This window comes from Verruconis gallopava (assembly GCF_000836295.1).
Source record: "Verruconis gallopava strain CBS 43764 unplaced genomic scaffold supercont1.11, whole genome shotgun sequence".
In the NCBI taxonomy this organism is placed as follows: Eukaryota; Fungi; Ascomycota; class Dothideomycetes; order Venturiales; family Sympoventuriaceae; genus Verruconis; species Verruconis gallopava.
Window position 1 is genome coordinate 715,949 of NW_015622147.1, and position 26,890 is coordinate 742,838.

Genomic DNA, 26,890 nt, shown 5'->3' on the forward strand with positions numbered 1-26,890 from the left:
GGAGCCGACGGGGGTGGGAAGAGGCAAGTGTATCAAGTCTGGCGCATAAAGCTGGCACAGCCCTGTTGCTCCTGCTGCTTGTGGTGCTGCTCGTCATGCTGCTCGCTCCTTCCCTGCTTCGGCGCCCACGGCGAGTCCATGGCTCCGACCAGTCTTGGCGCTAGCCGCCAGCGGCAGTCGCACCCTCGTCACTGGCACTTTCCTTCGTCGTTTCGGGTACTTGCCAGATCCATCACCACTCTGGCCCCGCCTGGAGCAGAGCTTGAAGCCGAAGGCCACGATCAGACGCTCCTTGCTGGTGCGAGCAAAGCATACTCGCCGCTGCAGCAAGCCGTCAGCGTGCGTCTTGCTGGGCGTTGCTGAGCTGCAGGCATCGGCGAATGCTAAACATAGCACCAAGGCACTGCACTTACTGTACTTTTGCTGCCGCTCAGCCCTGAGTGGACCAGGCTTACGTATGCCGGGCCATCTTTGACTGAGTCGCCGATTCTGGAAAGAACAACGCGATCCACCTTCCTCGGAACATCCGGAATGAGGCGCAGGGTGGCGAAATGATGCCTTATGCGAAGCTGCCGGGCTGCAAGGCACACAAACTCGTGCCCTTCTAGTCCGCTTTGGGAGACGCAGACGAGATTCCTTGCCGGCTTGCAGCATTTGTATGCCGCAAGTAATAAATAATATTGAAATACCCGGCCGATGCACACAAACACACACACGCGCACAAGAGGATACATACCGTGCTCTGTCCTGCCTGCACCATCTCGCGAATCGGCTTTTGCTCCATCCGCTGCGTCGTCCAGCGAATGCCGCAATACAGTATTGAACGAGCCACAGAACCATTCGTACATCGACACCGTGCGAGCTTGGGTGTGTATACCAGCCCATCCACCCACCTTGCCCTGTCTGCGTAGCCACATCGCGACCAATGGTTCTAGCTTGTTTCGAGCGAAGGAAACCCTTTGTGCCGAACAAGCTTGTGCATGCATCATCATTGTGCTGGCAGCATGCAGCGAGCCTGTCTTTCGCGGGGGAAGGGAATCGCCCCGGCTCTGAAACACCCTCTTTTCTTTGCTTTAACACACCCTTCCCTTCAAATTTTTTCCACTCGGAAATGCCATGTAGCGTAGCCTTTTGGCCTTTCCATCCCCTGAGCGGAGACCCAAAATTGCATGACATTTTAAAAAGAGTCTCTCTGGCCCTCTTGGCACCCGGCAAGTCCGAGCTTGACCTTCACGAGTGGACGGCTGAGAACAACGTGAATCATGCAATGATGATTACAGCGATAAGAAGAACGAATGAATTAACTTGATCCCGACCACTCGCATCGCGACGAACTGCGGGTCCAGGGGGGAACTCCCTCTCTTTCGAAACGATCAAAACGGCGTGGAGAACAAAGGACCGTTCGAGATGCCATCCCAACTTGGCGAACCGCTGGTCAGCTTCTTCTCCACACAGAAAGAAACAGAACGGGCGAGCGCACCCGTTGCAGGAACCAACCCTATCTCTATGGAAAGGGGAGGATGGGGGCGTGCGCCGAACGCTGGTCCACCGTTGTGGGTGTCTCTTATTCTGGCACGGGGCCCTGCTGCTCTGATCCACACGTCTAGAGCGAATAAGTGTCAAAGCCTAGTAGATGCGCGGACAAAGGGTGGCGCGCGCGACTGGAATGTACAGTGAGTGCTGTGCCATGCAAAACACTTCGAAGGTGGAGTGTTTACGCCTGGGTGGACTAGGACCATGCTTCCAACGCGGCATCGTGAGGCTGAAGAAGCATCCCATGCAGAGGCTTAGACACACTGTATTCAGTCGTCAGTGCACGAAGACGAATTGAGGCATGACTCAACAGCCTGACGAGGAGGCAGCATTAAAATTTCTCGTTTTGGGGGATCATTCATACAGATCCAGTACAAGATATGCCGATTGCATCTCGCATCCACAGATGCCAGGGATAACATCAGGTTAGTCGTCTCACAGCCAATACTCCCTCCATAAGCTCCTCCCCCAAACTGCGGTCCGTCTCAACGAACCAGTCCTAGATGCAGAATCCCTCCGCTGCACATGTCTCAAAATTGATCCTTTCTCACTTCCCCTGCTTGACATCCTCTCCAAGCTTCTTGGCTTCCTCTGCTTTCCTCGACAGAACATCGCCAATCTCCTTCAGCGTTTCCCGCACCAGCTTCTCTGCTTCAGGTCCCTTTTGCTCCGCAACCTCCTGCAGCTGACCCAACTTGTTCCACACCTGCTCGCCGCCTGGTATCGCCTGTAGGTACTGCTCTACCCCTCCACCCGTACTCTTCTGTACCTTGTCTTTCGCCTCGTTCACATACTTCTCTAGGTCCTCTGTCGACCCGCTCTCGACGGCCTCTCTGATCTTGGTGAACAACTCCTTGATGTTTCCTTGCTTGAGGGCGCTGGCATTGCTTTCCAGAAGTTCTTTGACCTTAGGATTCTTGTCCAGCAGGGGTCGAGCTTCATCAAGGCTCTTCTGCCAGGCTTTGTCGCCCAGCTTCTTGACTTGCTCAACTTTCTCTTCCGCGAGCTTCTGCAACTTAGACACCGAGTCGGCGCTTAGCCCGTTCTTGAGAATGTCTCCGACCTGTTTCTTCGTCTCCTCGTAAGCCTTTTTCGCTTCAGGTCCTGTTACGTCGTTCGTCAGTGACAACGCTACATGTTCTTTTCCAGCTGCCTCAAAATGTCTCTCCATATCTTTTCGCCCCCCTGGAGTCAGGACTCTATGAAATAAATGATCAGTAGCTTGTTGACAGAAAATGGCAGTGTCGTATGCATACCACCATATTCCTCACTATACTGCTTCAGCAGCTGGATGTTTTCACCCACGGCTTTCTTAAGTTTGGGATGATTCTCTAGAATATCTTCCGCTGCGTCACCTGCCAGTTCGGCAATCCTCTCCACGTGTTTTTGGAGGATCTCCCAAGCCTTCTGCGCCGTTTTCAGATCCATTCCGCCCTTCTGCCCCACGCTCTTGAGCTCTTCATATGCCTCTCTAACGATTTGGTCCACTTCATCCCCATGCCGTTCGCGAATCTTGTCCAGGTCGTCAAAAGTCGCATTCACAAACCCGCTCGCACCGGGCAGAAAACCAGCGTAGTACGTCGTCACTTGGCGCAGCCAGCGCATCGCCTCGTTGGGACTGGGAGCTTTTTCCTGAAACTGCCGCTTGAACTCCTCCTGCGTTGAGCGCATGTATTCTTGCGCCTCCTTGGCCGTGTTGACCACAGTCTTGGCACCTGAGTACCAGTACCAGGCGTAGCCGAGCAGGAAGGCCGTGGCGCCGCCAGCGATGGCGCCGCTCACGGCACCGCTCGTGGGCGGAGAGACGGAACTGGTAGATTGCCAGCGCAATTGGCGCTTTGGGACTCGTAAGGTGCGCGAGGCGCGAAGAGCGCTTCTTGAAGCGAACATGACGTCGTCACGAAACGGCGAGGAGTGGAAGACAGGCACAAGGGACAGAGTGCACGGGACGAGAAACTGCTAGGAGAATGAATACGAAATCGTGGGAAGGTGAAGAGACCGTGAGCTAACACCTGGGTTTTGATGTAAACAGAACTTCTGTGGCGCCGCGAGAGTGACACCGCAATGACGTCTTTACCAAGCTTTAGAAAATCAAGGGGCGGGCCTCGAATTCGGAATCAGGAAGTGCCAGATTTTGCGGGGAAAGTTGAGCACCGAAATTTTTTCTTTGCCTGCAGCACTTTGAGCTCATCTTGTGAAGCGTCGCGTTCCCGTACATATCTGCGTCCGTTGTTGGATTTTGATGATCGGCAAGATCGATATCTGCAGCGAGCACCAGGGGACGCATCGTGAATCCTAGACAGACCATGAGGGTGTGGAGACATTGATCGCAAGTCCAGGATGAGCAATTGATCTTGGTCTCCAGCATCAGCCAACGGCGCTCCTATAGAAGAAGCATAATTGGTTGTGCGGAGTGAAGTTCTCGATGTACCTCGCACGTGCAGGCTTTGCACGTTCCCTCTTGGCGTTGCTCTACACCAGCAGAGCGAGCTAGTTAACTTTATCTCTTGGAACACATGATGATGTCATCAAGCCATAGATCAGCATGCAACCAGCTCAGCTACGCCGAAGAACGGGCTGTCCTGTGGCGCCTGGTTGGCTTCCCACGCATCGCTCGTACAATAGGAGAGCCGCCCACGGCATTCCGTTTTACCAGCATATGGCGAGCCCCGGTCGGGATCAAGTTTCCACTTAATATGGATCTTTTCTTGCAAGGACTAAGCGTGGAAGCAAGCCTTTTCTCTCGTCATATTAGGATGTTTGCGTGCAGCGTTTCTAGCGTGCATGACCAATCTGTTACGGCGCGGAATCTGGCCTTGGCAGGAAAACAGAAGAACGGATGTCAGGTCATGTGAATGATTACTCATCGAAAGATCGAGAGCAGCAAAAGCTTCTTTGTCGTAGTCAATCGATGATCTTTTTGATTATAGGTAAATTCGTTGCAGAAACCTGCAACTTGGTCCTTTGGCCCAATGGTAAGGCGTCTGACTACGAATCAGGAGATTCTGGGTTCGAGCCCCAGGAGGACCTTCTCCCTTGTCTTTTTTTTTTTTTTGCATTTTTCCCTTCCTCACCAAACTGCCGAGAGGATTTTTTTTTCTCGTCCAAAGAACTCATCTCCGGCCTGAATTTTTATGTGCAAAGTTTTTTTGCGGACTGGATTTCCAGTTCTATGCCACCTGTCCTGACCTTGGTCTAGATCATCCTTGCGAGGACATGACTTCCGTTTTTTAACATCATCTCCTTCGACATACCCCGACGTATGGCCCCATAGAATCACAATGGCCGTGATTTAGGGAGTCCTTGTTCGAGCTTTCCAGCTTACGGTTTACGCCTCTGATCTATGCCTGCCATGGGCGTAACCCATCAAGTCTCTTCGTGTGCTGTTACAAGCTTTACACAGCGTATGCGTTTTGCAGCATCCTATAAACCCTCCCCGGAGCCTCCCAGCGAAGTCTTCAGCTAGCAGATCTGTATGTCCTTGTCCTCGTAGCCCCCGTCCAGTGCCTCGCCTTCCATCACTCCATGCAGGTAGCAGTCTCCAACAATCATATGCTGTCCCAAACTCGCGCTTCGTATGACTAGTGGATACCTTCCTCCTGCAGGCACCATGACCTCGTCGCCAACGTTCACACCGTCTACGCCCCAGCCAAACCGTCCGCTTTGCGATATGAAAAAGCGACGATTGTATCCCCATCGAGCAAACCCTCCAAAGACGGCGTTTGCGGCTGCCCGTAGTCTTGTAGCATCGCTCGCGTTGCCGGACTCCGTATTTGCTTCCTTCCCAGCTGCCACCCAAGCATCGATGACGCTGCGGGGCGTGACGCCCGTTGTCATTGCTTCCATCACTATCTCGAACCCTTCGGCACACTCCTGGCCCGGAATCTCGTTGTCTCGTGTACGATTGCACATGAAGGTGCGCCACAGGTCCTCCTGTTTCCGGGCGTCCTTCTCGCCGTCCGGGAAGCACATCTTGAGCAAGTTCGTAGTCCACGCCTTGCCATTCTTTCGGAACGCCTCGGTGCCCATTTTGTTTTGCATCTCGGGATCGAGAAAGTCCGCCTTGACGTCGGGGTTGCTCGTTTCGATCCGGGGTTCCGTCAGCTTTGAAATGTATGGCTTACGGCTTGGTATATCTCTCATCTCTTCAATAACCTGGATCGTGTCCACGATCATGCCTCGGACGTGGAGAATCCGTCCGTCCTCGCTGATTCGTGCCTGAAGCTGACGATCTTTCGAGGCCTGCGCCCAGAGACCGCGAGTGCTGAAAGGCTCCGTGTCAACCTTACGTGTCCAGTCTGGAACCCACGACGGAAGATCCAACACTGCAGTGGTTGAAGATAGCACACACTGGTAGAGAATATCGACGCCATCTTCATGAAATAGACTGTCGATCGCTAGCTTTCGAAAGATCTCTTCGGCTTTCTGGCCATAGTCAACGTCGACGGCTTGTGGATTGTTCACGAGCGAAAGTATGCCGTAGATCTTGTCTACCGGCAGTGTACTCTTGATCTCGCGTGTTTCTCCCAGCAGCTTCAGCAAGGTAAACTGCGGCTCACGACCGAATTCTATTTTGTCTTGACGCAGCATATTCATCAGGGAGGTTGATTTAACCCCCGGGCATTGAATGAGCGGAACGTCCACTCGAAATTGACGAAGTGCAGATACTATCGCTGCAAACCAGTCCCACCCTACGTTCAGTCCACCTACATGAACGGTGATTGCTTTGGCATTCACGACCTCCTGTACTACCCAGACCCTCTCGAACTATTTCGGGATGTTCGTCAGCAGTTGCAAAATTTGGACAGTTGGACTGAGAAGCATTACCCACGCTCTGCTGAGCAGTTGACTTAGACTTTCCCAGTCCAAGTCGACTATAGACGGATGATTTATGAAATTTGTCTGCACCGAATCTAGACGCTGGGGCGATATACCTCGATGAATGAACAGGTCTTCAAACACCTTGTCGACTGTGACCATAGCATCAAGAGCCCTTGATTCCAAGCCATATTCTTCACCAAGCCACACTCGGACCATGGAAGCGTTTGCGTAGATTTCCCCCATGATTTTTACGTGTTCATTGCGTTCGGAAATATTCTTTTGATCAATGCACAAAGCATCCACCTAGATCCTAAGCGTGCGATCGGCGTGACGGAAGCGTGCGAGTGCCGCGTGCAGCTCCGACCCTATCGCGACTTCTGTCCCGTCGCAGACAATCGTGCCTTGCTTTCCAACATACCAGTCCGGGTGCTTCTCGTACAATCCTGGAACCTTGACTGTGTATCGAGCGGAGCCATTCCCGCCAAGCTCGAAGACCGTGACTGGCTGAGGCCGTTCGCCCGCGTGAGAGCTACTCCAGCAATACGAAAGTGCTTCGTACGGTTGGCGCTCCTGGGAATCGAAAGCAATGTGCTCGATGAAACAAGATAACGGATCGGACTGCTGGCCGGGCAAAAGATTCAACACTCGCGTCTCATGGGGCAGCTTCAATGGCTTATATGCGTACCCTGCCATGAGCTTTCGCGTCTCGTCCGTCCAGACGATGACTGCAGGTTCTAGCTAGATGTTCGAAGGCTATGATACGTGCCGATCGAAGGAGAGGTTGGTTCCTCCGCCAAACGATCTCTCATGGCGGCCTAGCAGGGTTTTGGTGTTTCATGCGTAGACTTGTGGCTGTGCCTGAGCGTGAGGATTATTGAATGACTTGCTACATCTCTTTATAGGATAAAGTGTGATCGGAGAGTTTCATATTTCAAGAACAACAAATGCTGTCCTCGCGAGCCTGTGAGATTATAGTTAGTAAATAGAATTTTGCGAGCTTTGTATTCGGGCAGAGTATGCCCATGATATTAACTTTGGCATAAATCAAATAAATATTATTGACAATTTCACGATTGTCATCGAAGAGCGCTCTGGATAGGTCCCATGCTCGTCCATCACTGTCTAATCTCTATGAAATTCTATAACTATCGTGGGAAAGATTTGGGATAATAAAAGCTGGTGCTCCCTCTTTTTTTTTTTGGAAGATGAATTGATCTACTTGATTTGAGCTTTCTGGGCTTGATCAACCAATGAGGAAACTCAGCACTAACTTACAATTCTCAGTACATTTACCTAATATGAACTAGGGCCCTTATGTAACAAGGCCATGCCCGTAACTTACTCGTGAACTAAGTTAAAAGCGTACTTTATATGATGAAATTTAATTCTCATCGTTACACTTTTGGTAGATTTGTCGCTACATCTTGAACTAAAGCATGTTTTGGTTGTGATGTACGTGTGATGTGCAGCAACGAAGTCCAAAGTTCATTCCGTCTGAACCGTAAAAGTGGCTGGCTCTTAAGATGCATTCCATGTTAGTTTCGCTCGCAAATCGTGGTCCAGGCTTTGGAGAAGCTGAAGACATTCGATGAAGACATTTAATCATCTTATGTTGACTTGGTCTTTGACAATAGGTATAAATAATTTCGGCCGTAGTGTGCGTGCGCATTCTGTGATGCGTGAGGCTGATTGCTACATCCTGTCCTGGAGTGTGGTGGCTTAGCCTTGAAAATGGATGGTGTTTGATCTGTTAACTGGCAGAACGATCATGCAAACCGCTAATGATGATGTGTTATAAAAACGCTGGACAATGATTTATTATCTTTGTTTACGATTTCTCTGATGTGCCTTTGACCTTTGTTTTTGAACATTGCATGCGTGATTTGGCACGAAGGAGGCACGCGATCGTGTGACCTCCTCCTGCGTTACACATTCACACGTATTCGCTGGCGCGTTCGGCGACACTTTTAAACCTAGAAGGTGAAATGAGAGCTAAATTACGGCTTGATGCTTTCAAACTCATTCTGTGCTGCTACACACTCAATGGTTGTACAGCCATCGTCAAAATCATTCTTCCAACAAAGGACACACCTTGTGTGCTAGTATTTCTGCTGCCACTCATCTCCCCCTTTCTGTTCATCTCGTACTTAAATCTAATGTTCAATTTTAGAAATGCAAGGTCTCTTTGGAAGCATTATAAGGCACTTGATTTGGCCCCTTCAGCAATGCTGAACTTGGTGCACTGTGAGACCCGATTCGGGTTTCTAACGGACGTTTGTCTACTTATGCAGTACTAGGTAGGAAATAGCTCTTACCAAGTAAAATTTCTTTCTAGATGGAAAGTAAAGACACGAGCTACATGCCAGGTTCACCAAAGAGCATAGCATGTTCATAAAATCTGTACTACAATTCTCATCTTCAATCTCCACCATTCGACTCCATCTTTGATTTTCTGTAGCTTACGCAACTACGAGATGATATCTCCCAACATTTCTTGGCAAAATTGACGTTGGGCCGAAAAGACAAAATATCTTTCATTTGTCCGATTTCAGGGCGTGTCCGACAGCACAGTGAGCGACGTTAGCAACATCTCATCGAGCAAAGAAGGAGCTTAACCTTCAAAGGCAAGCCATTGCTCTAGTTGGACCCTGCCATCATTTCAAGTTTTCTTTGTAAAGGCTGGACGTAAGCCGCATCATCCGGTGTCGGCCAGATTCATGCAAATGCGCGCCTCGATTTTCATGCAGAGTATGGCAAAGTGTGCTGTTGGAAACTTCAAGTTCGTCAAATTATTGTACATAGACGGTATACTCGTGGTAATTTATCCTTCTAACGGCACATTTACATGGCGCTGTGAGGCAACAGATCGAGGTTCGCATCATCTATGCGATCGGCACATTGATCCGACGGCTGAGCTTCTTCTTGAAAACACATCCTTTTGATAACAATCACGGCTTGATAAGAGACTGTCTCTGACATGTTCGTTTCTTTTCCAATGTTTATATTTACTTGACTACAACTGCTGCTCATCCTATCCACAAATCGAGAAAGACTCTCTTTCAGCAGCGGCATGCATTCTACAACCATCCCGCCGCACTTAAAAGATCGAGTGATTGCGCGGCGGGGAAAAGAACACATATTTGACGATCTGAAAGCCTCGGAAACCGCTCTCGTCGTCGTCGATCTACAGAATGCATTCATGATGCCAGAGGTGTCGCATGCCTATATTGAGCAAGCAGTGACTATTGTGCCGAACGTCAACCGCCTCGCTGATGCGACACGGCTTGCAGGGGGTCAGGTTATATGGATCCAGACAGTGTGTGAACCATTGGATCATTCGTGGTCGGTTTTGGATACGATGAGCTTAGATGAGTGGACTGCAAGGCGTCAGAAGGCATTGGAACGCGGAAGCAAAGGCTGGCAATTATGGGACGGTTTGAACACTCAGCCCGACAAAGACATCTTCATCGAAAAGACCCGCTTCAGTGCCTTTATCCAAGGATCATCCGATCTAGATGCGATATTGAAAGCACGTGGTCTACGCACCTTGTTGATCACAGGCACGGCGACAAATGTCTGTTGCGAGTCTACGGCCAGAGATGCCATGATGTTAAACTACAGGACGGTGATGATCGACGACGGAAACGCCGCAGCGACAGACGAGGAGCACAGCTCTTCGATCAACGCATTCTATCAGATGTTTGGAGACGTGATGTCGACAGATTTTGCTATAGGATGCTTGCAGAATAACACGTAAGGTGTTAACGCTACTACTCGTGGCGGCTTTGACAAAGATCGTGCGTCTTGATATGACCGCCGATCATTGGAAATTTTCTGAAGCCCATAGCTGTGCTTTGGGCCATGCCCAACACCCTCCTGCTTGGAGCTATCTGGAGCGGCAACTTTCATATTCTTGCCGAAAACAGTTTACGTTCTAATCTCACGGTGTTCACGTAACTCTCATTGAGTTCAGAAATGTCCGTAACGCCAAGCAGACGCATCGTGGTCTGAATCTCGTCGCTCAGGACTGGCCGTTGTTAGAGTATGATTGTGGAAGGAACAGGCCGATTCTTACTTACTCTGTATCGCCTTGATAACACCCTCGGTCCCGTACGCGCTCAGTGCAAACATGAATCCACGGCCGAGCCCCACTGCGCGTGCCCCGAGGCAAAGTGCTTTCACAACATCTGATCCTCTCCAAACGCCTCCGTCCAGATATACTTCAACTTTTTTGACAACTTCTGGGCAATATTTTTTGATCTCAAGGAGGGTCTCGAGAGAGCCGGGAGCATAGTCGAGCTGTCTGCCTCCGTGATTGCTCAGATATATTCCATTGATATCGTATTGCGTCGCGTACAGAGCATCTTCCGCCGTTTGAATGCCCTTCAATATGATTGGCTTGTCGCCCCAAATTTCTCGAACCCAAATCAAGTCACTCCATTCGAAATCGGAGCAGTGCAGACCACGTAAAGTGTCGGCCTCTTGGCCTGGTAGCGGAGCAAGTATATTGGAGGGCGATTGCACACCTGCTTCGAGATCCTGTAGTGCTTTGAACTGATCGTCATCATCTCTCTTCCCGATGACTGGACTGTCCACCGTCACAACCAATGCCTTGAAGCCAAGAGATTTTGCCTTCAGGATGAGATCTCTGGCATCTTTCTTCTGTCTAGGAACATAGAGCTGGAACACAGGGGCACTTCCTCGTCTCCCAGGATCGGTCGTCCAAGATGATACTATATCCTCGTGAGCAACCGATGCGTAAGTAGCCACGCATTGGGGAATCGCCATCCGTGTCGCTCCTCGTGCCAGACACCTCTCTCCGTCCGGATGACCCAGCCCTGCCATGGCTGCAGGAGCGATGAATATTGGTAGACTACTGTCCACACCCATGATCTCGCATTTCATTGATACCTTGGATACGTTCCGAAGTACCCTCGGGCGAAATGAAACATTTTTCCATTGTTTGTCGTTGGCACGCAGGGCGCTGAATGTTTCCACTGCACTTTGGAAGTAAACCCTTGCTTTGGGTGTCAATTTTTTCTCAGCTACGATACGCAAGTCCAAAAGCGATTTGCAAGCGGACAGAGGCAAAACTTCAGGCAGCGATGGAGAGGTTTCTGGCCTCTGCTTGAGACTTTCGATGAACGAGCGTTCAATAGCTACGGGTCCAAGATGCCTGTCTGCTTCATAATTAGCCCAATTCGGATTGGACAAAACTTTGCTGACCTTTGGGAATATTCTTTTCTATGGTCCCTGCAGGATGGATGGGCTCATATTCCAGAGTAGCATCCTAAAATCTCTCAGCCTCGCAACCTAATACACTCTTCCGAGTAACTCACCTTACCCGCGTATCGTAAAATAACTCCGGGTCCCCCAGGATGAGCATCTACAAAATCAGTGACATCGTAAACACGACCCGCGATAATGATCCAGCAGGATTCTTTTGAGTTGTGCTTGGCGACATCCGATATTGAAAGCATCTTGTGTTCCTCAGTTTTGCTTGAGAGGGGCATATGAAGGGACAGCGCTTGATCTCAGCATCATAGAATGCTCTAATTCTGTACATAAATTTGGAACAGAATCAATTCGGCAAGATTTGCATGATCTTGGATTTCCGTGCAGAAGGAATAGGATGGTTACAAATCCCGGATATGTCCTGCCCGAGGTCGGGTAGCCCTTGGTTGTGCGGGGTATTGGCTTCAGCGAATGCATTCTTGTAAGTCTTCTAATTATTATCAGGGTTTGACTTGGCTAAAATAAAGGTACTGTGAACAAGTAGAGCGAAGGAGGAATCTGTCTGACCGTGCATGACCACAAATGTAAAAATCTCAGCGAGGACGCTCTTACAAGCCTGAAGCTCGAGTCGGCTATGGCTGGCTGTGCAGAAATGAGTCTGATCGCTTTAAAAGAATAGACATTATCGTCAAGAAAGTTTTCACAACAATTCGATGGCGTGGTATGAATTTGTCGTCCTGGGAGATCTTTAGGACAGCATTGAGAAGTCGTTGTTGTTGGACAGTCACCCAACTTCTCCTTAATGACGGCGTGCCATTGTCATCGAAAGGCTACCGGAGAAGCGTCATAACTCTCTGAAAATCTCCACTCAAATACGGAAAGTCAAAATGATCGTAGATGGCACACTAGCATGCCCCGCAGTCAACACTTCCCCGCCGTTAGAAGCGCATGGTGGACGAGCGATGCGGAATCCTGCCGCATCATTCACCCCTCTGGCTTGTAACACCGGTTTACACAGCAAAAAACACACGTTACGGATCCGAATATGACAGGCAATAGACTTGAAGGGAAGGTCGCCATTGTTACTGGTCAGAACGCTGTGCTTCGCTCTTACAGCAAATCAGTGTTAACGCGATACAGGTGCCGCATCCGGCTTCGGCAGAGCCATAGCAAAACGGTTTGCAGAAGAAGGCTGTAAAGTGATTCTGACGGATCTCAACGGTGACGGTGCATCTGAAGCGGCGAAGAGCTTCAACGTCGGCGACAATGCCATCTCCATGCATATGGATGTGACTCAAGAGCAAGCCTGGACTGACGTGGCGAAGCTCGCGGTCGACAAGTTTGGCCGAATCGACATACTGGTCAACAATGGTACGTGGTATTTCGAACGAACCCGGAAGACGAGTCTGACGTCTCTGAAGCCGGGACGACTTATCCGAACAAGCCAACGCTGAGCGTAACGGCTGCCGAGTTTGACAGAGTGTTCAACGTGAACGTGAAGAGCATCTTTCTAAGTGTGCATGCAGTCGTGCCACAAATGAAGAAACAAGGAGGTGGCAGCATCATAAATATATCTAGCACCGGCTCCGTGCGGCCCCGAGGAGGACTCGTATGGTATAACTCGTCGAAAGGAGCTGTGACCAACGTACGTGACTTATCCTAAAAATAGTACCGTTGATCGAAGCAAAAAGAAGAAACCTGACACCTTTTGAGGCTTCACTCGGTCTGGCCGCAGAGTTCGGTCCGGATCAGATTCGCGTCAATGCAATTGCCCCCTTACTGTCTGGAACGGGTCTTTTCGAGAGCTTTGTGGGACTCCCAGATACCCCTGAAAACCGGCAAAAATTTACCTACAACGTCCCGATGGGCCGTATCAGCGAAGTTGAGGACATTGCGAACGCGGCCTTGTTTTTGGCGAGCGACGAGAGCAAGTTCATCACGGGTGTCAACCTGCAAGTGGACGGCGGGAAATGCATCGCGTAGCGCTACGTAGACGTCGAATGGGACCTGCGGTGGAGGTGTAAGCAAAACGAAATAGCAGGTGCCATCATGGGTTGCATTTTTGTGGCGCTGTCGAGATGTACGGTGAACGTCTACGGTAATGAGATCGCTGCCAGAAATCTAATTCAAGACTTGAAGCGAATGATTAGCAATTGACAGCACGGATCGAGGGAAGTGGAGCAGAAGAGAAAATTAAAAATAAAAAAAGAAAAACACAACCACAAGATGCCAAATCGTAACGTTATGATTTCCGACCTCATGATCTCTGCTATCAAGCCAGAAGATTTGGGGATCCCCAAAATTGAAGCTCGTCATAATGGTTTGTGTTGGCGGCAGGTTTATCGCGAGAGCCAAGGCGTTTGCGAGTGGCAAGGAAATTGCAGGTGAAACAAATGCTAAGAAACGAGCAAGCAAAGCGTGCAGCCGAGTCTTGAGCTGATAAGACCTTGAGAAAATATTGCAAAGGAATTTCTGGACCGTTACATACTGCTTGGATGCGGCCTTGGCCGGGTGCAGCCTTGCATTCTTAGCAGGCCGAGCCGTACTTGTAGAACCGGCATGATTCTTGTGGGTGCTCTGTTGGCATACCAAAGCAGAGATGTGCTCTTCAAGAATCTAGGCGCCTCCACGGTATAGGTGTTCCAAGTATGGAAACGATCTCTGAGCACGAATGTTACACAGTGACAACTTGTGGTACCCGCGCTTGAAGCATCGGTTGATATGATGCGCGGGAAGTTGAAGCCACAGTCGAACCTCACCCCCGGATGCGAGACTGGGGAGTTTCTAAACGCAGTCCGCCGTCATGTTGGGGAAATTGAATTGTTTGTTTCTCGGTAGCTGTGGTTGGTCCATGTATTAGCCACATGTTTCGAACGGCAGGACCACCGTGGGTGAAGCCGTATTACCTAAGGCCCCGGATTGCCGCGGACGGAATACTAACAGAACTCATTGAACAGGACATTAGCATTGATCGAGGGCTCTGCAACGGACCTGTACAGAGCATAGATGGTGGCTCTTGCAGTGGAGCAGGTCGAATTCTCAACGGACTTTGACCCACTCACTATGAATAGCAGTCCCATTGAACAAGGCGCAGCATGATCATCGAGACGATGAAATTTCGCAAGAGATCAACTTTGTGCTCTTGGCACAAGAGATATGTAATTCATTGTTTTTGCGGATCCATTCCGTGAATGTCAATGTCGCCTAAAAGTATCTGCATGGCCCACATATCGTATCTAACGCCGAGCATGTCGATAAACTTAGGTGTCAACCATGCTCGCGTGGTCAAAGAAATAAGCACAGGTCGAGGATGACGTCGTTAGGTGGACACTGCCGCTGTTTGTGTTAGCAACCTGGAAATGAAAAGAGGACCCGAAGAAACACTCCGTCCCGCTGGTGTGTTTTCGACATGTCGTTCTTCGACCGCGTTTGGTAGATCACAAGTGGAGCTGGGTCATTATGCTCGACAGGGGCACAACTCCTTGTGAGCAAAGCGGGCCGATGAAACACTCGATTTGGTCCTGGGCCCTAGCATGACGATGTTAAATTTGGGAAAAACCGCCTCGGGGGAGCGGTTCTGCTGTACGCTTCTCGCTGGAAACCGACGATACAGTAGACGGCCGGCTTGCTCAGGAGCAACGACGACGGAGAGACATACATCTTGGTGATGGTATAGGCGTTGGCAATGTCTTGGCCCGCAACGGCCGATTCCACGCCACCCACATCGTCGTGCATGACCATAGCGTTCTTTACGCCCATGAAACGGTTGCACGGCTGAGGCTTTGGTGTCTCCGCGCTTTTTCACTTGCGGTATGGCCGGCAGAGAAATCGTTCAGGGGCATCAGCTGCACTGCCCTGACTTCTAGACCGTGTAATTGGCCGGCGCACGCAAAAGCACGACGGCGCCACCCACGGTAGGGGACAGCCAGGAACACCAGTAGATCGCATCGTCGCCACCAAACCTTGCGAAACACCATGTTCGCCTAGAGTTCGCCCGTATGGATTGGCTGTTTCAACCAAATGAGGGACAAGACACCAAGCTCGGCTCTGTGCAGCTGCCCGTGGCTCGCCTGGCCCTCTGCCGCAGCATGCTCCCGCCAAGTAGTAGACGACCAGGTAACCCTCCGGTAGTTCAACTCCTAGCATTGCTCACGCCAGACAGTAGTGATCGTCGCAAGTCCAGATCTGTCTCCGATTCTTCGCGGTTCTGCTTCTTTTCCTCTATCTTTGCACTCTGCTCGATCGTTTGTTTAGTCGTGGCGTGTAGTCAGACAGTGTCTGCGTCCGTTCGTTCCTGGGTTTCTGAACCTATCGACCTTCGTTTTTGTGACCGAACTTGGTTGTTTTTTTTATAGATTATACACATTGAGTGCTTCATCGCTTCCTAGACAATCGTAGTCAGCGACTGTTATAACAGCTCTTTTTTATCGGACTCTTTGTTACGACTGGTTCCCCCTTCGACGAAACTCCAAGCCGTCAAAAGCAGCCCGCGTCTGCAGTTAAGGCGGTTCAAAAAGGTCAATATCAAAGGTTAGCCTTGCGCGAACGCGTGTAGTAAAAGAGCAACATAGGCTGATGTCGAAGTAGACGTCAAACTCGTCACTGCAGAAGCCCAAAATTTTCTCGCATTGTTCCGAGCCTGCGCCTGGCCATATCGTTCCATAATTCACTACTCCCGTGACTGTCTGCAACGAGGACCGGCGACAATGAGACTTTGACAATGATGCTGTTACTGGTCAAGGTGCAACAATAGCGTTTCAGCGTCTTCGGCAATTCACATCAGCAGACGAGAATCTTCACACTTCGGTCCCCGAGCTGTGTTTGCGACTCATCCCTTAGTCACGACGAACGAAGCAGCCATATAACTTTCTTGCAAACTCGTCAGATCTTAGGCTATCCTCCTGGGCTTCTTTTCTTTTCCCCAGTGGGGCGCAACTATTCGCATTTGACTGCGCGATTCCTACATCCTTGGTCTCGATACTCGGCGCGCAGGCCGCTGCATTGGTTTCTTTTTCAACATGAACGCAGCATCGTTATCACACGGCGTGGTTGACACGCCGTTGACATTCTTACAGCGGCGACAGGTCGAAGATCCCGCGTACGGTAACCGCACCGGATTCTCAACCCTCTTCCCGTTCTCCGCAGGTCTGCACGGCGTCAACCAGGTGCAGAACTACTTCTTTGCCCATGTGTTGATCGTCATGCTTTGTGCACTGATCCTGATGACCATAGGTCTCCGGCTGACACAGAAGGTGATCAGTACACTCCGTCATCTTACCGTGCTCGGTAACCCCGACAGGCAGGGCTACTGGAAATACAACAAGACGACGTGGTGGCCGCTCCTTAAAAGATACCTGACGTACGCCCCGTTATGGAAGGACAGGCACAACCGCGAAATCTATGTTTCGGAGAACGTATCTTTGGGGTGCATACCATCCAGAGGACATTTTCTGCTCATCGCAATGTACACCATCTCGAACATGGCCTACTGCTTGGTGCTCCCGTACAGCGACGGACACACCATCGTATTGGTAAACTTGCGCGGACGGTCCGGAATGCTTGCAGCGCTCAACATGATTCCTACAATTGTATTTGCGCTCCGAAATAATCCGCTGATTGGCTTTCTAAACACGCCATACGATACCTTCAACCTCTTTCATCGTTGGCTAGGCCGAATTGTAGTGGTCGAGGGTGTAATGCATACGGTGGCCTGGATTGTCGTCACACACAAGCAAGGGTCCTGGGCTGCGGTTAAAATGGGTATCACGGATGGGCCGCACGCGGTCAGCTATATGGCCGGAATGGTAGCCGTCGTTGCTGCACTGATCCTCCTTGTTCAGTCTTTGTCACCACTACGACACGCATTCTACGAGACTTTCCTAAACGTACACAAGCTCATGGTCATCACTTTCCTGGTCGGTGTGTACGTACACTTGAAGTGGGACAACCTACCACAAATTCCCTGGGCTGTCGCCGTAATGCTGTTTTATGGCTTGGAGTACATTGTGAGGGTGTATCGAATAGTCTATCACAACTATTCTCGCAGATACGGCTGGACAGAGATCGAGGCCGAGGCGCTTGAAGCGGAGGCTACCCGTCTCACCTTCAAATTGCCTCGTCCATGGCACCCAAAGCCAGGTTCACACGTGCATGTCTACATCCCGACGTTGTCGTGGCTATCTTCGCACCCGTTCTCTGTCGCGTGGAACGACGTGCATTACGTCTCGAGAGGTCGCGCCGGAAACTCGCTTCCTATCACGGAGAAGGAAGACTTTGACTTCGATCGCAAGACTGAGCTGGCAGGGACCGTCTCCCTCATCGTCCGTGCTCGTGCAGGTTTCACCCGTAAGTTGTGGGAGAAGGCCAAGGCGCAACCTGACAGAAAGTGGCGGACGCGGGGTGCACTGGAAGGTCCATATGGTGGCCACGATTCACTACGTTCCTATGGCACCCTGGTTCTCTTTGCGGGCGGCGTCGGAATCACACACCAGGTCCAGTACGTGAAGGACTTGGTGCAGGGCTATCACGAGAACACATGCGCTGCCCGCAAAGTTGTGCTCATCTGGTCGGTTCCCAACACAGAAGCTCTCGAATGGGTGCGCCCCTGGATGGACGAGATCTTGAAGATGCCCGGCAGGAAGGATATTCTTACCATCAAACTGTTCATCACGAAACCTCGCGCGCGCCACGAGACCCAGACTCGCACGGGCTCGATATCGACATTTCCTGGCCGTTGCAATCCGCAAACCGTGCTCGACCAGGAGATCCGCGAACGAACGGGTGCAATGGCCGTCACCGTCTGCGGCCCGGGTGCGTTCGGTGATGCTGTGAGGAAGGCAGTCCGCAAGCGAGTACAGGTTGGCGTGATTGACTTCATAGAAGAAGCTTTCAGCTACTAGTCGTTGTCTTTTCTTCTTGCTGCAGAAAGCGAATTCCAAGCAAACATGCATTAGCAATCAATTTGAGCAAAATCTCTTACAAGCCACGCGTTTAAGCAAGTAAACTTAAAAATGTGTGCGCTGTTTCGTGTTGATAATGTATATAGTCGAGGGAGCAATGGAAAATAAAGCGCCAAGCTTCTCGCAAAGCGCTTTTATTGCACATTTGATCTGGCTTTGTCACAAGAACAACGCATTTCGCGCCCCTTTTCTTTGAAATTCGTAAGCTTTTGCTCCTTGAGCAATACTAGGTTGTCTCTTTCACAATACAAGTTCGCTGCAGAATGGATCCCGAATGTTCACAATCAAGGGCAATCAATGAATCGTGAGCTCATTTCAGTTCTAGTCACGTGCGGGTGCGGATATATCGTATCGCAAACTCCGTCATCTATGCAAATGATTCAATGTAGAATAGGTTTGTTTCAGCATAGAGGCAGCGAGTCGGGCTTAGGAAAGGAATGCAAGAAATTTCCGCAACGGAAGAAGTGGAGTTTGCAGTCCTATACGAGCAAGCGAAGCAAATGCTACCATAATCGTATATGTATTTATACGTGCATCTAGAGTACGAACGGCCGATGTATATGTTAGATAGTTCGTCGCTTTTTCATCTTAGACGTCAAATTCGCAATGTCGACATTTGAAAATAAAGCAGCCTGGTTGAACGCGAAAGGGAAGGAACTCCAAATTATGGAAGCCCCGATGCCTAAGCCAAAAGCCGGTGAGATCGTTGTAAAAGTTCATGCGACAGCAATTAACCCTGCCGATTTTGCTGTCCAGAAGTTAGGGATTATTGTCAAAGAATACCCAGTTGTGACAGGGTGTGACTTTGCGGGGATCGTCACTGCCGTAGGAGACAAAGCAAACGATGAAGAAGACCAAGGAATAACAGTGGGAGATAGGGTGGCTGGCGTGTGTTTTGAAACCAATGCGGTAGGCCAAGGTAGTTTCCAGCTGTATGCGCTGGCCGACGCCAGATCGTGTGCCAGACTGCCTGATGCAATTGAGTTTAGCGACGCTTGTGTTCTCCCGTTGGGCTTCGCTACGGCGGCGGCAGCACTATTCGAGAAGTACAGTCTGGGGCTGGAGCTTCCTGGTCTCAAAGAGCGCACCACCAAAAGTCCACAAACCGAGAAAGCGATTGTAATCTACGGCGCTAGCTCTAGTGTTGGCTCCTGCGCTGTGCAGTTGTGTAAAGCTGCAGGCTTGGTGGTTGTAGCTACTGCGAGCAAACAAAATATAGGATACTGCACGAACTTGGGTGCAGATTATGTTTTTGACCACCGAAGCGAGAGCGTGGTCGAGGATGTAGTCGCTGCACTGAAAGAGAAGGAAGTCGTTGGTGTCTTCGACGCTGTATACTACCCAGATACGTTGATCAAGTGCGGAAAGATTGTAGAGAAACTCAAGGCAAGGAAGTTTGTTGCCACTGTGCTACCTCCAGGTTTCGAGCTGCCTATGGATAGACCGGCTGATGTGGAATACGGTTTTAGTGCGTTCCCTCGAACCTAAGCACAGTTGATGCGAAGACATGACGCGGGATAAGAGGCTAATCAATCCACAGCTGGTTGTAATACCATAATTAACAATGAGATTGGCCGGTATCTTTTCGGCCACTGGATCAAGGCTGCGTTGGAAGACGGGACTTTAAAATGTTTACCTCCAAAACAAGTGATCGGAAAAGGGCTGGAATCCATTCAGGCGGCGATAGACGCTTACGGAAACGGCGTGAGCGCAAAGAAGTTGGTAGTTGAATACTATTAGCTATCTGGAACCTGACAGCCAGGCTCTCCAAAGTCATGCATATAATTTTCCAAACGGATCATCAATTTTGGTCTCGTTTTGGGAGGGGATTGGGGCAGCCAATCCATCCGATTCTACTTCCAAGGGGTACCAGGAATCAAACATATCGTAAGGAGAGAATAGAATAAGCTAGAAAAGAACTGCAGAGATTGTGCTAGTTGGCTGTTCATCGACGGAACGCACTCATTCCGGGTGGCATGACATGTGTAGTGAGGTTGACGATCGCTCGGCGAGCGAAAAGGGCTCGAAGGGGAAATATCACGAGCTCCGATCCCGATCGAGTTTAGCGCAGAGTTGGACCCCTAAAGGCTTTGTAAGTTAGCATCCGGACGCCGAGCGACTCCTGCCTGGAATGCAATTTTGTTAAAAAGAATCAATCTCGTACCGTATCGCCCCTTCTTTCGCCTTGTTTCCTGTCCGCTTCGGCCGCTGCTTCTTCTCACTCCTTTGTTTCTTGTGCGACTGAACCTTTCTTGCTCCTTACGATCCCGCAAGATCCGCCACTCGAGCTGCCTCGCGCACGCGCAATTCGCGCTCGGAATAGGACGTTATTATGTCGCCGCCTACGACGCCGCCGCCTACGATACTCCTCGCCGATGTGCGTGCGAGAAACACGGCAAAATCGTGCTACGTGACCATAGGCCCCAAGGTGTACGATGTCACCAACTTTTTGGACGACCACCCCGGTGGAGGGGATCTGATTCTGGAACACGGCGGCAGCGATGTCAAGGAGATCATGGCGGATCAGGTGTCTCATTTCCACTCGGAAGCCGCATATGAAATACTCGAGGAGTGTTTCGTCGGCTATTTGGCGGATGAGAAGGTTGTGGATGTTGCAACAGAGTCTAGCAAACCGGGAGACGTTGTTCCTTTGCCCCCGACAGCAAATGGCAAGAAAATGTTGGCAAATGGCTCTGCAAACGGCTCTGCGAACGGCTCTTCGAATGGTCCTGCAAATGGAAAACCGGTTTATGCGGCCACAGGCATGTCTTCTGAGGAAGATCTATCCAAGGAAACGGATTACAATGCAGACTACAAGCAGCATAAGTTTCTGGATCTGAACAAGCCCCTCCTTATGCAAGTTTTCAACGGAGGATTCAAGAAGGATTTCTACCTTGAGCAAGTGCATCGCCCGAGACACTACAAGGGAGGAGCGAGTGCACCGCTCTTTGGAAACTTCTTGGAGCCTCTCAGCTTAACGCCTTGGTGGGTTGTTCCCACCGTGTGGCTGCCACCCGTGATCTACGGCACCGTTCTGGCTTCGACACAGCTGGGCCTGTGGACCGTCGGCTATTGGATCTTCGGTGTATGCTTCTGGACAATAACCGAGTATGGATTGCATCGGTTTCTGTTTCACATTGACGAGTACGTGGCCCCCCCCCCCCCCCCCCCCCTTTATGCCCTTCTTCCATCTGCCCCACACGCTAACGCGTCACCTCAGCCTCATGCCAGACAACCGTTACTGCATAACTCTGCACTTCCTCCTCCATGGAATCCATCATTATCTCCCTATGGATCGCTACCGCCTTGTCATGCCACCCGCCCTCTTTCTGGTCCTCGCAACGCCTTTTTGGCACCTCGCCCACGCAGTCTTCTTTTACAACTGGTATGCCGCAGTTGCAGCGTACTGCGGCGGCATCTTCGGCTACATCTGCTACGACCTTACACACTACTTCCTTCACCACAAGAAGCTGCCTGCATATTGGCAGCGTCTGAAGAAGTACCATCTTATGCATCACTTCGCCGACTATCAGCTGGGCTTCGGGGTCACGTCCAGCTTTTGGGATCGCGTCTTCGGCACGGAACTAGTCATTCCGCAGCCAAAGGTTGTGAAGACGGCATAAGGGGATGACATTTTTTTTTCCAAAGTCTGCGTAAATGATGCTTGTAGGCGATGGTCGTGTTTGATTTGGACTTTAGGTAGTCGGAGTTTGTACACAAATGCAAACGGAGGCGTCCAGGTTCGATTCGATCTTCAATCAAAAATGACGATTCAGATATAGTAATACTAATTAATGAAAGAGCATGTCCACTCTTCTCCGATCAGGAAAGGATAACGTCTTCAAACCCCCTCGTCTACCCATATGCCTCTTTCCTTTCCTGAACTATAGATATGGCGCACTCCATCGACGCGCCAGCCGTAACATCTTATTTTTTTTTCTCCCTATTGGATTCATTCCTCTCCGTAGCCAAGACTAGCTAACATCTCTGTTGATATTCTGATCACGTCTTGCGACATTGAACAAGAGTTAGGGACGAGGGCGACCCAGGTGATCGATTTGCAGATAGCGATCGTAACCACGGACGTTGTCATGGCCGTTCGACGCATGCTGCGCCTGCATGCTCGCGTAGCTGTTTTGCAACTCTCGCACGCCGTCCTCCCCCACGAGCATGCCGACGCTCGCGCGTACAAAATTCGGCGCCGTCGGTGCCCCCGCGAGCTCCAGGGCACGGCTGCGGATGCTGTCGAGCATGCCAAAAACCGGGGGGAAGCCGCCGTCGGCGAGGCCCTGCGCCCGCGGCGGTCGACGCGCGCTTGACGTCGGCGCTTGACCCGAGCCGGACCCGCTGCCGGGGCTCGTCGCGTGTGCTCCGCCCGCCGTCTCCAGCGGCGGCGGCCTTGTCTCGTGAAGCGCGTGCTCGTTGTCCGCGGACAAATACAAGGCCGGGTTTGACGGCATGGAGCGCGCGCCGGTGCCCGTGCGGCGCGCGTGAGCGCGAGCAGAGCCGCTTCGCGAACGAGCCATCCCTTGCTGATCCAGCCGCGCGAAGGCCGCTCTGGCGTGGCCGGCGCCGGCGTCAAAGATCTGCTCCGGCAAGGTATCGTAGCCGTGCGAGACGACGTCCTGCGCGGCGACGTTGACGCCGAAAACGTTGAGCAGGCCGTGGTGCGCCACGTCATGCCCGCGCGCTTCGCTGAACGGCCAGCCCGCTCGATCATGACGGTGCGCTGCGGCAGAGGAGCCTCGGTCTCCGGCGTGGACGCGTCTCAGGTCCATCACGACGTCGCGCGGCAGCTCTGTGCGGCACATCGGGCAGGTTTGACGCTCCAAGACGTTGCGTGCCAGGCATCGCAGTCCGAAAAAGTGGCCGCAAGGAAGGTATATCCCCGCTTCTATCGAGTTGTCTTCTCGCGGCTGTCCTATGATGTTCGTGCATATGCTGCATTCGGCTCCTTCTGATTTTGTCCGGATGATTTTAGCTGGAATCGACATCTTCGCTTGTTTTAGTATTTAGTGTGCGGTTTTATTTCCCGAAGAAGATCCGTTCTGTGTGTTCGCCGCTCATCTCTATCTCTCTCTCTCTCTCTCGTTCTGTATTTATGTTGTCCGACGAATGTTACCGGAGGAAAATCCAAGCAAAATATATGTGAATTGAACCGCTTCACGAGAAAATAGCTGATCTCGCCGCAATGAGCAGAAAAGTTACCACAGAATTTATTCTCTGTTCGAATTTCAGTGACTCACCGACGGGTCGTCTTCACGGCAAGAACAGGTCGGGTAACCTGGCGGACCAATCAGGGGCTTTACGCCACAAAGATCACGGAAACAAAACAAGCGCTGAAGAAAAAGAAAAGAAAAGAAAGGAAAAAAAGAAAACCTGAAAACTGTAAAGCTACGGCCGAAATCACATTTCAGATCTCTGGTTTCAAAGAACTACGTTTCACTTTGTCTAGCTGTCATCATCGCCGCATGGCTAGTCTCGCCGCCGTGACTGCTCCGACGCCAGGAACGCTTCGAGCTACCTACCACGAGCGCCGCGACTTGATTTTCCTGGCGGCTCTCGACGGAACGAGAATACTTGCACCAGATGGGGAAAAAAAAGGGACGACAAGTCCACAAAGACAGGAGAACTGCTCGTGTTAACCTGAGCATGCTACGGTCCACAGCGCAGAGCGCAGACGGACATGAAAACTTTCTTGACTCGGCAAACAGTATTTCGCCAATGGAAAGCACTATTGTCCGCGTGGGATGCATGTAATGCGCGTTTCGCGCCTCCGGAACAGCAACATCTTCTCAACCTTCCTCTGGACAGGGGGAAGCCGAAGAAACGAGTAATAAAGAACAGCACACAAACAGGGCAAATGGAATCTACGACGGCTTACTTTGATCAGTCAGCAAATTTCGGGCGATAAGCGGCAAAAGCACGAAGAAATGCTCAGGTCTGTCTCGAGATGGGGCAGAAATCGGTTCAGAACATGGTTTTGATACCGCCTGACGACGCATCTACCTTGCTCTAATGCCCGCCTTTCTGCGTTGCCCGACGCGGAGGGGGGAAAGCCTTGCGGAGGCTGTCGGCATTGCACGGCCGTCTATGCGGAAGCTGGTATATCGGCTCTAATCTCCAACGGACTTGTGACTCGGTCCTTTCGGCGTGCCAGCCTGTGGAAATTTTTTTTTTCGCCCTTTTAGTATTGCGAGGTGCAACCCTCTGGTTGACGACATCGCCACGGTTTCGCCACGACTTCCGTATCTTGTCTCACGTCGTATAACAGTTGAATCGCGACCTCGTCATTTGCCCTTCTTCTTGTCCTTCTTCTTGCTCCCCCCGCTGGGCGTCAGCGAGCCCGAGCCTCCGGGAGAACCGCCCTGCATCTCAGCCATCATGTCCTTGAGCAGATTCTCGCTGACGCCTCCGCCCGTGACCGCGGGGCTATGTAGAGGCAGGATCGTGTTCAGCTTCCAGCCCCGCGGCGCGCTCGGCGGCGGAGGCGGCTCTTCCGGCAGAGGCATTCCTCGAATCGGCAGCTTGAACGGCGTTTCTGGCGTGGTCGGGTGTGCCTGCAGGTACTTTGCAACAAGGATATAAAGGTGGTGTTCTACATCACACGCATAGACACGTCAGCACGCGGGCGCTCACCCCGCCCTTCGAGAAGGCCAGACGTACTGTTCTTGATGTTGGGCCGCTTGAGGTTCCCATCCTGATCCCGCAGCTCTGCTTTCACCCGCCCCGGGTTCGACCAGTCTTTCGGATGCGTCTTGCCGGCATCGAAGTAGACCCTCAGACCTGCCTGGGCAACTGCGTCTGCGATCGTTCTGGCAAGGGGGTTCTTGACAGCCAGCTGGCTGCCCACCCGTCGTCCCTCCTGGCGCGTCTTGTTCGCATCGAAGTAGACAGGGTACAGGCACACCCAGCGCTTGGCAGTCGCAGCATCGAAGTTGGGCGTCCGCGGCGCAGATGCCTCCGTCGTGGGCACGACGGAGGGGTTTAGGATGGAGGGATGGCGCTGTGAGGGGGCAGGGGCGGGTACGACGGTGGAGATGTCGTCGATATCCGGATCCGAGTCCGAGTCGGAAATCTCTTCCACGCGGGCGTGCGACATGGCAGCGTTGTGTTGCCGGCTGGGGGTGGGAGCAGGCTGTGAATTTTCGACGATGCTAGCAACCGCCGTGCGCAGGACTTGGGATCATCTCCAACGGGGCGAAAAATGGTTTAGTGGACCTTTGACGACGTGGCGGGCCGAGAGCCGTAAAGCGGACTCCGGAGGGCTGAGTTGGCTGTACGCACGAGATGTCCTGTCGTGCTCCGTACGACGTTCTCCTTTGCTGCTCCTTCGTCCTCCCCCCGAGTGGTATACGAGGCCACAGGGGCGTGCGGAGCGGTGAGACGGGCCCGCAATCACAATTGCTGATTACCGCAGCAATGCCAGTCAATAATAGAATCGTCATCATCGTCATCATCGGCATCGTCATAATCTTACTCATAGTGCCCTCTGTACGGAGTCGACCATTTGCCCACCAGTCCTTGCGCCCGGCCCCTTCTCTCTCTCCCCCCACCCAATAGTCTGCTTGTCCTCTGCCAAAACCGTGCGTTGGGGACTATTTCATTGCTGTCCAGCACACCATCTCGCACAACCGCCCAATTTCCATCGCCTGTCCGTCATCTCAGCAAATCAACCTTCCGCCTCTCCTGATCGACGTGCAGAAGACCTGATCTCCGCAAGCGACCTATCCCACGCTGGCCTCCCCCTCAGAGCCAGGCCGTGCTGGAACGACTCGACTCTTCTCTTCTCTTGGGAGGCGTCGAACTCGCCAAGCTACCCCTGAGCGACCAGGCCCAATCCGGATCGCGCGTGCAGATCACTGCGGCGATAGTCCACCACGAGGCTGACGCCATTTCCCCCCCTTCTGGACAAATCTCACGCTGTCGCGCCGGAAAACGGTCGATGGCGCGCGAGAAATTGTCAATTCCTGGACGACCACGGGGGCCGTGGCCGCCAAAAGCAAAGCCTTCCCGCAGGCACATGCGACCCCTCCTCCATGAACGCCTCCGTCAAAGCCCAGACCGGGGCCGTATCAAATGAGAGAGTTATGTGGGACGGCCGTTGATATCGTTCCTTTTTGGCCAACCCGCGTGCGTACCTGTGCCTGTAGATCATGGCTGTTCGGTTCGATAAAAAGATCCGTCACTTTGCGCCTTTCAGCATGTGCATGCCGTTCTTTTCGTTGCTCTCCTGTCGCTGCCACCGTTGCCCACGAGGGAAGGAAAAAAAAAAATTTCCTGTCCGTCTCGCGACGTTCTCCAGACGGTGCTTCACGTCCTTGACCGCCGCTTGTCGCTAT

The 26,890-nt window shown here is 51.7% G+C and overlaps 12 protein-coding genes and 1 non-coding gene across 13 annotated transcripts; 6 read left to right on the plus strand and 7 right to left on the minus strand.

Moving 5' to 3' along the window:
* Positions 1–93: 93 nt before the first annotated feature.
* On the minus strand, positions 94–917 carry PV09_04180 (uncharacterized protein; the record flags this gene model as incomplete). The annotated part of the gene is made up of 3 exons (XM_016357490.1): positions 94–321; positions 414–577; positions 737–917. The coding sequence occupies 3 exons, from the start codon at positions 915–917 to the stop codon at positions 94–96; spliced, it is 573 nt and encodes a 190-aa protein (XP_016214894.1).
* On the plus strand, positions 763–1,365 carry PV09_04181 (uncharacterized protein). Its single transcript, XM_016357491.1, has one exon. The coding sequence runs from the start codon at positions 926–928 to the stop codon at positions 1,307–1,309; it is 384 nt and encodes a 127-aa protein (XP_016214895.1). The 5' UTR covers positions 763–925; the 3' UTR covers positions 1,310–1,365.
* Positions 1,366–1,723: 358 nt separating this feature from the next.
* Positions 1,724–3,821, minus strand: PV09_04182 (uncharacterized protein). Its single transcript, XM_016357492.1, has 2 exons — positions 2,793–3,821; positions 1,724–2,637 (listed from the first exon to the last, which is right to left on the minus strand). Exons 1-2 carry the CDS (start codon positions 3,421–3,423, stop codon positions 2,081–2,083), a joined length of 1,188 nt encoding a protein of 395 aa, XP_016214896.1. The 5' UTR covers positions 3,424–3,821; the 3' UTR covers positions 1,724–2,080.
* A 670-nt stretch (positions 3,822–4,491) lies between these two features.
* Positions 4,492–4,563, plus strand: PV09_04183. Its single transcript has one exon. It is a non-coding gene; the product is annotated as a tRNA-Arg (tRNA).
* Positions 4,564–4,995: 432 nt separating this feature from the next.
* Positions 4,996–6,597, minus strand: PV09_04184 (uncharacterized protein; the record flags this gene model as incomplete). The annotated part of the gene is made up of 2 exons (XM_016357493.1): positions 4,996–6,300; positions 6,361–6,597. The coding sequence occupies 2 exons, from the start codon at positions 6,595–6,597 to the stop codon at positions 4,996–4,998; spliced, it is 1,542 nt and encodes a 513-aa protein (XP_016214897.1).
* A 60-nt stretch (positions 6,598–6,657) lies between these two features.
* Positions 6,658–7,047, minus strand: PV09_04185 (uncharacterized protein; the record flags this gene model as incomplete). Its single annotated transcript, XM_016357494.1, has 1 exon — positions 6,658–7,047. One exon carries the CDS (start codon positions 7,045–7,047, stop codon positions 6,658–6,660), a length of 390 nt encoding a protein of 129 aa, XP_016214898.1.
* A 2,264-nt stretch (positions 7,048–9,311) lies between these two features.
* Positions 9,312–10,298, plus strand: PV09_04186 (uncharacterized protein). The gene has a single exon (XM_016357495.1). The coding sequence runs from the start codon at positions 9,425–9,427 to the stop codon at positions 10,109–10,111; it is 687 nt and encodes a 228-aa protein (XP_016214899.1). The 5' UTR covers positions 9,312–9,424; the 3' UTR covers positions 10,112–10,298.
* Positions 10,260–11,953, minus strand: PV09_04187 (uncharacterized protein; the record flags this gene model as incomplete). The annotated part of the gene is made up of 4 exons (XM_016357496.1): positions 11,694–11,953; positions 11,581–11,644; positions 10,434–11,534; positions 10,260–10,381 (listed from the first exon to the last, which is right to left on the minus strand). Exons 1-4 carry the CDS (start codon positions 11,865–11,867, stop codon positions 10,260–10,262), a joined length of 1,461 nt encoding a protein of 486 aa, XP_016214900.1. The 5' UTR covers positions 11,868–11,953.
* A 627-nt stretch (positions 11,954–12,580) lies between these two features.
* Positions 12,581–13,776, plus strand: PV09_04188 (uncharacterized protein). Its single transcript, XM_016357497.1, has 4 exons — positions 12,581–12,677; positions 12,730–12,960; positions 13,011–13,234; positions 13,303–13,776. Exons 1-4 carry the CDS (start codon positions 12,635–12,637, stop codon positions 13,570–13,572), a joined length of 768 nt encoding a protein of 255 aa, XP_016214901.1. The 5' UTR covers positions 12,581–12,634; the 3' UTR covers positions 13,573–13,776.
* Positions 13,777–15,714: 1,938 nt separating this feature from the next.
* On the plus strand, positions 15,715–18,790 carry PV09_04189 (uncharacterized protein). The gene is made up of 2 exons (XM_016357498.1): positions 15,715–16,119; positions 16,177–18,790. Exon 2 carries the CDS (start codon positions 16,608–16,610, stop codon positions 18,486–18,488), a length of 1,881 nt encoding a protein of 626 aa, XP_016214902.1. The 5' UTR covers positions 15,715–16,119; positions 16,177–16,607; the 3' UTR covers positions 18,489–18,790.
* Positions 18,791–20,679: 1,889 nt separating this feature from the next.
* Positions 20,680–22,416, plus strand: PV09_04190 (uncharacterized protein). Its single transcript, XM_016357499.1, has 2 exons — positions 20,680–21,692; positions 21,769–22,416. Exons 1-2 carry the CDS (start codon positions 20,881–20,883, stop codon positions 22,169–22,171), a joined length of 1,215 nt encoding a protein of 404 aa, XP_016214903.1. The 5' UTR covers positions 20,680–20,880; the 3' UTR covers positions 22,172–22,416.
* A 160-nt stretch (positions 22,417–22,576) lies between these two features.
* PV09_04191 (uncharacterized protein) lies at positions 22,577–23,542 on the minus strand (the record flags this gene model as incomplete). The annotated part of the gene is made up of 1 exon (XM_016357500.1): positions 22,577–23,542. The coding sequence occupies one exon, from the start codon at positions 23,540–23,542 to the stop codon at positions 22,577–22,579; it is 966 nt and encodes a 321-aa protein (XP_016214904.1).
* Positions 23,543–24,461: 919 nt separating this feature from the next.
* Positions 24,462–25,740, minus strand: PV09_04192 (uncharacterized protein). The gene is made up of 2 exons (XM_016357501.1): positions 25,215–25,740; positions 24,462–25,146 (listed from the first exon to the last, which is right to left on the minus strand). Exons 1-2 carry the CDS (start codon positions 25,648–25,650, stop codon positions 24,839–24,841), a joined length of 744 nt encoding a protein of 247 aa, XP_016214905.1. The 5' UTR covers positions 25,651–25,740; the 3' UTR covers positions 24,462–24,838.
* Between the last annotated feature and the right edge of the window lie 1,150 nt (positions 25,741–26,890).